Source organism: Leptopilina heterotoma, unplaced genomic scaffold (assembly GCF_015476425.1).
Source record: "Leptopilina heterotoma isolate Lh14 unplaced genomic scaffold, ASM1547642v1 Lhet_52, whole genome shotgun sequence".
Taxonomy (NCBI): domain Eukaryota; kingdom Metazoa; phylum Arthropoda; class Insecta; order Hymenoptera; family Figitidae; genus Leptopilina; species Leptopilina heterotoma.
The window spans coordinates 4,986,555-4,998,877 of record NW_025111114.1 but is presented as its reverse complement, the minus strand read 5'-3'; the positions used below and the strand labels follow the sequence as shown (position 1 = coordinate 4,998,877).

The window sequence follows — 12,323 nt, the reverse complement described above, 5'->3', positions numbered from 1 at the left end:
TAATACAATTTTTAAAAAATTTCATAAAAGAATTCAATTATTAAAAAATATTTTAAATTTTTCGAAAAAAATTTAATTATCTTCTAAAATTTTAATAAATCCTTCGAAGCAATTCAATTATTTTTTTAAATAGTAAATTCTTTGCAAACATTCAATTATTTCCAAAAAAACATTTCACGAATGAATTCAATTTTTTCCTTAATTCGTTATAAAATCTTTGCAAAAATTTAATTATTTTTAAAAAAATTATGTCGAAAGAATTCGATTCTTTTCTTAATTCGATATAAAAAATTTCAAAAAATTTCAAAAGAATTCAATTATTTTTTAAAGTAATAAAATCTTGTCAAAAATTCAATTATTTTCAAAAAAATGTAACAAAAGAATTCAATTTTTTTTCTTATAAAATCTTTGCAAGGATTCAATTTTTTACAAACAAAATTTCACGAAAGAATTCAATTTTTTTCTTAATTCGTTATAAAATATATCAAAAAAATTAAATTATTTTCTAATAATAATGAATCTTTCGAAAGAATTCAATTTTTTTTTTTAATTCGTTATAAAATCTTTGATTTATTAAAATATTTTAGAAAATAATTCAATTATTTTCAAACAAATTTCACGAAAAAATTCAATTATTCTCTAAAATTTTAATAAATTCTTCGAATTATATTTGTAAATAGTATAAAATTCTTTGCAAAAATTCAATAATTTTCTAAACTTTATATAAATCCTTCGAAACAATTCAATTATTTTTTGAAAAAGTAAAATTTTTGCAAATATTCAATTATTTTCAAAAAAAATTTCACGAAAGAATAAAATTTTTTTCTTAATTTATTACATAAAAAATTTTAAAAGAATTAAATTATTTTCTAAAATTTTAATAAAATTCAATAATTAAATGTTTAATTTCAATTTTTAACAAACACGATTATTTTAAAAACATGAAAGAAATTGTTTATAAAATTCAATTATTTAAAAAAATTTTAATTAAAATTTTAAAAAACTCCATTATTTAAAAAAAATTCAAAGAAATTCTTCAAAAAGAATTTAATTAGAATTTTTAAAAATTTTAACAAAATTCTTCACGAGAATTCAATTATTTTACTAAATAAATAAAATTCTTGGAAGGAATGCTATTATTATCAAATTTTTTGATAAAATTCTTTGCAACAATTCGATCATTTTCAATACATTAATTTTAAAATTAAAAATATTTAAAAACCACAAAATAATTAAAAAAATTACGAAACAAAATAGCAAATAACAAATAACTTCAAATTGCGAACAGATATCCGGAATACAACACATTATTAATATAGATTTTTAACAAAAATTCCTAAAGACGAATTTCTGTTCATGATGGGTTAATAAAAACAACAGAATTTTAACTCAATTTTGAATTTATTCAGGGAGTAATTCGCATACCTATTTTTTAAATTTGTAACAGAAAACAGTAAAATCTGTAACGAATTTTCTTCCTATTAAACTCCGTATTTTTTTTTTTGTGATATCAAAATACTATAACAATAATTAGTGAGAATGATTTACAAAAAAAAAGACATCTTTCGAATTTTTCGAAAATTTTGCATAAAAAAGAAAATTTCTTTCTCTATTCCGTTAAAATAGTTCCTAATTCTAAAGATGTCATTTTGTTTTCTTTTCAAAAAAAATATCACAATTTGTAAAAATCAATCAAAACGGTTTTTTTTTCATTTTCCTATTTTTTTCACTTTTTTTTTGCTTTTTTTCATCATTTTTTTCTATTTAATATTTTTTTTCAAGAAAAATTATGAATAATTAAAGATTAGAAAAAAACAAGAAAAAGACAGTTTTGTAGAAATTGATAACAGTTTTTATAGTATGTAAACATACTCGCAGAGGAATGCAAGAACAAAAACGAAACTTTTGCAATGTTTCGTTTCTTCTCTTTCTTTTTTTTTTTTTTGTATAAAAATTTAAGGCCGAAAGATAGGCATTTTTTTTATATGTCGAAATATATCCTGACTTTCGCGGTGAATTGAAAAATTCGAACACAATATTCCGATATTTAATTCTTGCGATTGTAGTTTATAAATTGTCACTCACAAAAATCATTTTATGCACAAATTTACTTCTTATAGAAGACCTTATAGAAAAAATAAATTAATAAACCTTGAGCTTTGTTTTTTTTTCTACAGAACATAAAAAGAAAAATACGATTGCAAGAATTAAATATAACAAAGGTTTTTAATTTTCATTCTTTTTCTTTTTTTATATATAATAACTCTAAGGAACATAGGTGCTAGCATTTCGTCTAATATTAGAGTTAATATGTTTTTGTTTTGTTTATAAGAACACTATGAGAATGAATACACATTTATGAGCTAGTAACTTGTGCTTCCTGATTAAGATCGGAATTTACCTTGCTAGGCAACGATTGATATTCGTATAATGTTTTTTTTTTCTTCACAAAAAGAAAACAGTTTTTTTTTCTAGTATTGAACACATTCAATATATTGTTTTCGATAAATCACAAAATTGGCTCTTTTGAAATCGTCAAATGACAGAGTTGCAATTACAGAAGTTTCTTTGTTTTTTTTTCTTTTTTTCCGGCAAAAATGCGCTTTATTCCTATACCATTTGGAATATCAGTTCCGTGCCGCAATTTTTTATTTTCGTGGGACGTACTCTTATACAATTAGTGAATATACATTTATTATTAAGAGCAGGATCGTTCTCAATCTATTAATTTTTTTCGAAAGTCACTTTTTTTTTAACTAATTCGATTTTTTTTTTAGTTTTTAATTTTAAAAATAGAAAAAGAAATCGGTAGATGAGAACTTTCCCTAAAAGACAAAGCATCGAAAAGGTACACTTGTTTATTTTATTAAAATAGAAAAAAAGCAATAATATTCGAGTAGTCGACGTGAAATAGTTTTCGTTAAGTGCGCAGAAGACGGATTATCAAGTTCCTTTTCGACAGCCATGTGTACATACATACAATTTTATTTACGTCTAAATACTTGTAAATACGCAAATATTTATAGTTTATAATTACGCTACGAATATTGATATAGCATATTTTTTTTACTGATTTTTTATTTTTTTTTTCCTTTTTGTAATAAGTAGCAACTAGAAACGCATTTTTTTTTCTTTCTTTTTAAATATATTTATGTGTATAATTATATAATATATTTTCCATTATTAATAGAAAATGATTCCCAATAACGAGATTTGGTCTAGTAATTCTGTGTGTATAAATAATTACAGATACTCTAAGCGCATTTTTCAGTACAGATTCCTTTTTTATTTTTATTTATTTTTTTTTGTTTTAGGAAAAATTTTCTCTAAAAAAATATGATTACTTTCAATAACAACCTATGATTTACCAAAGTCCTATCAATTGTTTTTATTGCGCGCAAAAAACGAACAGACTTGATCCGCGAATCGATATTTATTTTATTATTTCGTAAATGTGAATAATGTATTTGTTTTTAATTTTTATTTTCTAGTGTGATACAACTACTATTTATTTACGAACACAACTCTTTCCGCTAATTACCCATATTTTTAACGTGAATTAAAAGTTTTATTTATTTTAATAAGTGTCTTTCGTACCTGAGAGTGATTCACGCTATTAATTCTTTTTTTTTGTTCCTTAAAGCTTAGAAATTCCCTAAAGTCTAGAAAATTGTTTTCTTCTCTAGAAATTTGGCAATTTTTTTTTCCAGTAGAAAGTAGAAATCTTTGAGATTTTTACAAACTGAGGATTTTTCTAAACAGAGAGGGGTTAATCAGCGGATCGAGAAGAAAAAGTGAGAGCAAGTGATAGAGTTAGAGAAATAGAGAGAAAGAGAGAGAGAGAGAGAGTCAATCAACATTTTGATAAAAAGCACGATTGCGAAATGCGAATTCGATTTTTTTGATGAGGGGGAAAAAATGAAATCGCGATTATTTTTCTGTAATTCAGAAAATAAATTTTTAAATCGTTTTTTTTTTTAAAGAATATCAACAATATTGTTACTAGTGAAAAAAGGCCGCAAACGGTATTAATCGAAATGGATTGACGGTAATATTTTTTAAAGTATCATTTTTTCGATACTTAAACGTTGCCTTAACAAAATTTACGAGTTAATATATCACCACTATAATCAACGCATTTAGCAAGAATTGTGACGCGCCTCCAATATTTTCTTTTTAACTTTTTACAATATCCTTTTTTTTTTGTTTACTATTTCGAACAGTAACATCGTATTTCATATCACAGTATTTGTCAGTATTATTTATTCATTTGTTGTTTTTTTTTCTCTTTCACTTTGGATATGGCAAATATGAAATATATCAGTAAAATTATACTAATGTAGTCTATACTCTTTGGGGCTAAATGCATATCACAGTGACATAATTTCAACATTCTCTTTTATTTTTTTAAAAAGAAAAGAAATCATTATTTTTCTTTTTTATGGGAGAGGCGCGCCCACAGTTCTTAAAAATTTATATTTATCATCATAAGTTTAGTAATGTCACAATATTTGTCTAGTTTTTTTTTTCATCGAGCGAGAATCGTGAAATAAGCGAGTAATTAATAGGACAAATTTTCATGTTCTTTTTTTTCACTATATGAATCAACAAATGCACCATAAGATTACTTTTATAATTTTTTTTTTGTTTTTTCTAGGCAGCTATTAATGCAGTCTTAATGCTATTTTTCTCCAATGCAGTTTCTTTTTCTTCTTCTTTATTTTCAATTAGAAGAATTCAAAGAAATGTACAATAAACTGATTAAGAGATACAGTCTCCTTTTTCTTTTTTTGCTTTTTTCAAATCAAAGGCATTTAAAAAGTTCGGGAAGTTTTTGATATTTTTTCATCGATGACGAGAAACAAAATTTGGCACAAATTGAAAACTTTTAAATTTATTCTTTTGAATTTATTCTTCAATTTTAAGAAACAATTGAATCACACACAAAACTTGAATACTAAACAGTAAATAAATTATTTAAAAAAATTTTATATAAATTTAAAAAAAAATTGTTAATAAGTAAGTCTAGTAGAAAAATAAAATGACTAAATATTTTTTTTCGTTTTGAAAAAAGAGGTAGTTAACAAAATATTTAAAAGACAAATTTGTCACAATCATAAAAATCGTTTTCATGTTTTCAATTTGATTAGATAACAATGAAAAATAAAAGGTGAATTTTTCTTTTCGAAAAAGGAAAATATTAGTTTCCAAAAGAAACCTATAATTATTGTACTATTTTTCCTTCTCTAATTTCGTGTTTATATTTCTATAAAGAATAAAGTGATAATCACTAATCATATATTATTAAAAAATGAAAACAATTTTGCAAAACTGAATATAATTGGTTTATAAAGAAAACCAAATTTCAAAAAGTAATTGAATAAATAAATTTTGTTAAATTAATATCGAGAATGGTTAAACGAAATTTTTTTTTTAATTTTTACGTACCCATTGTAACCGGCCAATAGATTTTTAAAAGGATGATTTTGAAAATGCCTCAATGATTTTCGGTACTTTCTGATCAAATCCACAAATTGTTAAAATATTTTTATCTACCGTCTCCTTACGGTATGAAGAATCGCACATAACGCAGTTTATTAACCTAAACAAAGGGAAACAATTTAAAAATTCAATTAATTAATTAATTAATTTACTTATATTTTAATAATAATTCTAAATTAAAGAATTTTTTTTAATTTCTAGTAAAAATGGAAAAAAATGAACGTACTTTGCGTCGGGTAGATTCATTTCTGTTCGATAAGTTTTAATGCCTTCTGCTGATGTATCATTATTCATGGAAATCATGTCAACGACATTAATAAACACATCGTACTTTTTTTTTTGAAACGTAGCCCATGCCATGGGTTTACTTAGATTAACAATGCCTGTGGGCTGATGTGACAATTTTGTGTACGCTTGAGCGAATGAATGGTTCTTGTCAAAATTAGTGACATGAATTCCGACATTTTTGTAAGTGGCAATTGTCACGTTTTTCTCACTGCGTAAAAGCGAAAGTGCCAGCAAGCAACCAACTTCCGCTGGAACCATATTACCGCAATGCCAAACACGTGATTCCTGCATTGTTTTACTCATGTCAATTGTTATCAAATATCTCATTCCAGTTGTCTCCAAATACTGAAAGAAAACAATTTTTTTTTCGTTAAAAATATATTAAAAAAACGATTAAAATCTATAAATATCTATTAAAATCTATTAAAATCTATTAAAAATCTCGTTTTCATAAAGTTGATCGATACTAAAATTAAATTTAAAAATTAAATATATTTCACTGCATAAGAATTTTAAACAAATTGTATTCGAATTCTATTTTTAGAGAATTAACTTTTTTTTATTATATTTTTCCCTTTTGCTCTGATTTCTAAATTCAGTTATTCAAAACTTGACTAAATTTGTTAAACAATCTTTTTTAAATACTAATTATTTTCTTTCTACAAGAAATAAAATTTAAAAAAATTTTAGTTTACAAACATCTGAAATTTGATTATTTCTAAAAACTACAACTCTCCAAAATTCAATTATTTTCTACGATTTTTAATTAAACTCACCTCAAAAACAAATTATTTTTAATGATTTTTCCAAAAGTTCTTTCAAGAATTGAATTATTTAAAGACAAAAATTCAATTTTTTAGAATAATTGCAACTGTAAGTGATAATGATTTTTTTACTATAATTTTTAGAAGCTAATTTTCATAAATATTCATGTTCTTTATCATTAATTTTTTTTAGAATTCCATTATTTTAAAAATTTGCAATTTAAATTCTTCAAAAGTTGATTTTTATTAATTTTAATAAACTACTTGAAAGAAATCAATTATTTCCAGAATTAAATTTAATTGGACAATTATTTAATTGAAAATATTGAAAATACATCATTGAATTTTAAAAATTTAGAATGAAAATATTCTATGAATTTACTTTTTTTCAAAAATATTTTAATATCATTTTTAGAATCCAATTTTCATTTTTCTAAATTTATGCTTGAAGATTTTTCATTAAAAATTTTTGAGAATTCAATTATTTTCAAATATTTGCATTTAAAATTCTTCAATTGTTTGAAAAATTGTAATAAAATAACTTGAAAAAATCCATTATTTTTAATTAAATTTTTTAAAATTTCAATTATTCAAAAATTTGCTAATTACAGATATATTTTCAAAAAAAATGATAATAAAGAATTTCTTATTATTAATTTTTTTTTAATATTTCAAAGGATTTTTGAAAGATAATAGTTTTTCAATTATATATAAATGAAAATTTTCCAAACAATATTTAAATTTGGTAAAATCTTTTAAAAATAATTTGAATTTGATAAAATTTGTTTAAAATAATAGAATTTTTGAAAAATATGAAAATAATGATGAAATTTTTATTTTAATTATAAATATGAACATGATTTCTCCAAAATTTTAATAATTGCCTAAAAAATTAATTTTTAAAAAATTTTAATTTACTTTGTTCCAAAAAAATTGAATCTTAAAAATTTATTATAAAATAATTTTTAATTTAGTTTTTTAAAACTGGATAATGTAATGTAATTTTTCGAAATTAATTGAATTTTTTGGAAGAAAGTACCTACAATTTTAAAAAAAGTAATTTTTTGTCGAATTGTAATTAAAATTCAAATAATTACTTTTTTCCAAAAATATTTAAATATATTTTTACATTTACATTAACTTTCATTTTTATAAATTTAAACTGTAAGTTTTTTTTATTAAAATTTTTGTGAATCCAATAATTTTTAAATTTTTTTAAAAATTGTAATAAACTTGATAAAAATAAATTTAAAGTTGTATTTTGTTGCAATATTTGAAAGAAAAGTCGACAAAATCGCATTTTTGAAAAATAGTCGAAAAATAATACCTGAGGCCTGAAAGTTGTTTACTTACCGAAAAAGACAAATTAAGAGCAGTATACAGAGTTTTGACAATCTTTTTGTTTGGTTCCGGTGGCGGTGGATGTTGTTTTTTCGCTTCTTCCCTCACTTTTCGCTTTTCATAACTCAAGGGTCTGGAAAGTAAAAAGAAAATAAGAAAAAGAAGAAAAAATAAATCGAAATAGTAATTGAAAATAGAAAAAGAATAAAATTAACTAAAATTGTAAAAAATTGTAAACAACTTACTTTCCCGAATTTTCATAATTTCGAATTGTTATTAAAATATGAGCCGGGTGAATTTTCTCTTGATCCAATTTTTCTTGATCTAACAAGATATCGACAATTTTCGACACAATTGTCGAATTTGGCTTCAGGAAACCGAGATTGTGCAATTTTTGAATATTCTCAAGGAGTGTGGTATAATTCATTGACGTCATCAATGCATTCCACATCTGGAATTTGAATTAAAATTTCCAATAATAAAAAAAAGTATTTAAACCACTTATGTTTTTGCAATCTAATTTTTATTATTATTGTTGTAGCAACAGGGTTACTGTAACTTTTTTGAAATTATTTAAAAATTATTTCCCTGATTTCCCTGACCAATTCTACTTTCTCTGACTTTTCCCTATGATTTTCCTGACCTGTATCATCCCTGAGCAATAATAAAAATTAGATTACAAAAAAATTGCAAAGCAGGGAAAAAATAATATTTCTTTAAATAATTCTTACCTCTTCGGATTTTAAAAAGTGTCCCGGTACATGTTCCAATGTGAAATTATTCACTTCCAATAGACTCGCAGCGCTAACTTCGTCCTCACAGTGCTTGAACTCCATTATCTTCTCTAAATATTTCATCACTTGGAGAGAATTTGGACGCTCTTGTAAATGTGGACTATTTGAATCGCCAAATATTTTCTTCACCTCCTTGAGGCCGTGAGTTATGTAGCAAAATGTGATATTTTGAACTGTGAAAAAGTAAATTAATTTTAAAAAATAAGAAAGAGATTCAAAAACAGAAAGACTTATCAAAACAGGGTGGTCACAAGTTTTATTTTATATTTATAATATTTATAATATACCTATTCAAAAAATTATAAAGAAATTCTTACAATTAATTTTTTTAAAATATCTTAAAACAATTTTTGAAAGATAATAGTTTATTCAATTTTGAAAAATTTGGTAAAATCTTTTTAAAATAATTGAATTTTTTAAAAATATAAATAAAAATGATCAAATTTTTGAAGCATTTTAATTATAAACAGGACCATGAATTCTCAAAAATTTTAATAAGTCTAAAAAGTAAATTTTCATAAAGTTTTATTTACTTTGTTCCAAGATAATTGAATCTTAAAAAATTAGGATAAAACAATTCTAAGAATTAGTTTTTAAAATATTTTAATGTAATTTTTCAAAAATAATTGAATTTCTTAAAAGAATTTTTCTATAATTTAAAAAGACTAATTATTTTTTTGATGAATTTTAATTAAAAACTAGCAAATGTTACGCGCGGAACGTGATATTCAATTTATTATTGTTATGCAAATTGCAAAATTTTTTATTTTCAAATATAAATTTTATAAATAATTTCATAATCAAAATTTAAAAATTTACTTAGTGAGTACAAAATTAATTAGTACTGTTCATATTTTCAAAAATTGAAATAAAATTTCACGAAAGAATTAAATTATTTTCTAAAATTTTAATAAATCCTTCGAAACAATTCAACTATTTTTATAATTACTAAAATTCTTTACAGAAATTAAATTATTTTTAATCAAATTTAAATAAAATTACACGAAAGAATTTAATTATTTTCAAAAATTTCCATAAAATTCAATTTTAACAAGAATTTAAAATTCTCTAAGAATAATTCAATTATTCTGAAAATATTTTTAAACAATTCTATTTAAAAATTAAATTACTTTCAATGCAATTTTTAAATATATTCGTAAAAAAAAATTGAAAGTATTTAATTATTTTCAAAAAATAATAAAAATCATGTGATGAATTCAATTATTTTGAATTATTTAATTTTAATAAAATTCTTTAAAGAAATTCAATTATTTTCGAAACAACTTTAATTGAATTTCTCGAAAAAATTTCATTATTTTTAAATATTTCTATAAAATTCTTCATGAAAATTTCATTATTTCTTGAAATTTTAATAAAATCTTCGAATCATTTCAATTATTTTTTATAAATAGTAAAATTGTTTCAATTCAATATTAATAAAATTCTTCTTCATAGAATTCAATTGCTGTCAAAATTTTCAATTAAAATTATTAAAGAAAATCTATTAGTTTAAAAAAATTCAAAGAAATTCTTTAAAAGATTTTAATTAGGATTTTTAAAAATTTTAATAAAATTCTTTGCGAAAATTCAGTTATTTTCCTAAATAATAAAATTCTTTGAAGGAATTCAATTATTATCAAATTTTTTAATAAAATTCTTTGCAACAATTCAATGATGAATATACTTTATTTTTGGAAATATGCAATTAAAAATACTGAAAATATTGAATTTTAAAAAATTAGAAGATAATTTTCATTAATTTTCATTTTTAAATTTACCTTTAAAGATTTTTCATTAAAATTTTTGAGAATCCAATTATTTTCAAAATTTGCAATTAAAATTCTTCAAAAGTTGATTTTCCAAAATTGTAACAAAATACTTGAAATAAATTAATTAATTTCAATTAAATTTTACAAAATTTCAACTATTAAAAAAGATGTTTATTATAGATATATTTGAAAAATTTAATTATGTTAAAAAGTGATTTAAGAACAATTTTTGAAAGATTTGTTTATAGTTGTTTTTCGCACTATAAAAATCGAAATAAGTTGCACTTTTTTTTACTAAAAATTGTGGTATTTTGTTGCAATGTTTGGAAGAAAAGTCGAAAAAGCCGCAATTTTTAAAGTCTTAATTTTCTTAATTTCCCTGACAAAAAATTTTTTTCCTGACATTTCCCTAGTTTTACTGACAAAAATTTTATTTCCCTGACTTTACCGACAAAAAATTTGTTTCCCTGACTTTACTGACATGTGGACACCCTGAAAAAGATTTTGAAAAAAGAATATTGTTTTAATAAACAAATAAACTTACCCAGTATGTTATCGGGAATATCTGGAAGCATTGTTTTGTCACTTGCCTTTAAGCATCCCACAGGTAAATGTGCCAATTTTAAAATATCTTTATGCTTCCATCCATACCTGCTGTTACATCGCGTGACACATTCAGCGAGTTCCATGTAACTTTTCGATTTATACCAATCGTCCACAGCTCGTTTCCATCCATGGCCGCAACCAATTTTCTTACTGCTGCTCTTCGTTATATTATTAACAAATTTTGTAAACAATAAAAAATGTTCGGGTGCAGCGCAAATTTTCTTCACATTCGAGTACGCTTGAAATCGCAATTTTTCACTTTTTGTTTGTCTTGCACATACAGCTAATGCAAACACAATTGTTTCGTAATTTTGAACAAGATTCTTATCTTTTTCGAATACCTGCGAGAATTAAAATTAAAAATAAATTATTAAAATCCAGTAAAACAAGAAATAAAGAGCTGTATTTGTTAAAAAAACAACTCACCGAATTGATGATTTCAATTGGTTTTAATTCCGTTTCCGAATCCGAAGCCATCTCTTCAATTGATGGTACCCGTTGAATGTTAAAATAATTATGCACAAACCAGTTGCCTGGTTGGTATTCCATATATTCTTTTCCAATATACAAGTATCTCAACATCCTCGTCTCAGGAGGTTCCCTCGAGTCTTCGGTGGGCTTTTTTGCAGTCATTTCGATCTGGACAAGAGTTGAAACCAAAAAAAAAAATAGTCAAAAATTAAATGACAGAAAAACAAATCGATCTAAACATGGACATGACCAATTTTTGATAGTTTTTCAAAATAGATGAAAAAATTGTTTACATAGAGATAATAAAAAAATTAAGAAGTAAAATAGAGAATATAAGATTCATAAACTGGTAATTTTCACGATTTTCACCGAAGGACCCAGGGGATGGTGCGGGAGGTAGTTTTTAATGGCGAGACAAATAAGGTCAGAGTGAGAGGTGAAACTATCGAATTCGACACTTTTATTAGGTGGGAAATTTAATAGCAGAGAATAATATGTCAACATCAATTCTTGTTAGTTTACAATGACAAATAATAGTGGAAAATACTCACTTTTTTCGATGTTGAGAAAAGATAATGAGACACAAAGAACGAAGAAGACTTAACAGGCAGCCATCATATGAACAACAATGTTGCCAACCCAAATAGAATTAAACCAAAAAATCCAATACAATCAAAAGGATTAAAAGTAATTTCTATTCGAAAAAAGTTCAACTCCGCTCATCCGCTTTTAAAAATTAATTAATAATTATAAGACTTTAGTGTCCTATACTTGTCATAATGTACAAA

The 12,323-nt window shown here is 23.0% G+C and overlaps 1 protein-coding gene across 2 annotated transcripts; it reads right to left on the bottom strand.

Annotated features, from left to right (window-relative positions):
* Positions 1-1,382: 1,382 nt before the first annotated feature.
* Positions 1,383-12,243, bottom strand: LOC122508007 (60 kDa SS-A/Ro ribonucleoprotein-like). 2 transcript variants are annotated; one of them, XM_043621064.1, is made up of 8 exons: positions 12,087-12,243; positions 11,491-11,703; positions 11,003-11,405; positions 8,627-8,862; positions 8,141-8,346; positions 7,908-8,028; positions 5,729-6,135; positions 1,383-5,602 (listed from the first exon to the last, which is right to left on the bottom strand). In XM_043621064.1, the coding sequence occupies exons 2-8, from the start codon at positions 11,695-11,697 to the stop codon at positions 5,473-5,475; spliced, it is 1,710 nt and encodes a 569-aa protein (XP_043476999.1). In that variant the 5' UTR covers positions 11,698-11,703; positions 12,087-12,243; the 3' UTR covers positions 1,383-5,472. The 2 variants fall into 2 exon arrangements, with proteins under 2 accessions (XP_043476999.1, XP_043477000.1); XM_043621065.1 differs by having other exon boundaries at positions 11,491-11,721; positions 12,087-12,185.
* Positions 12,244-12,323: the final 80 nt, after the last annotated feature.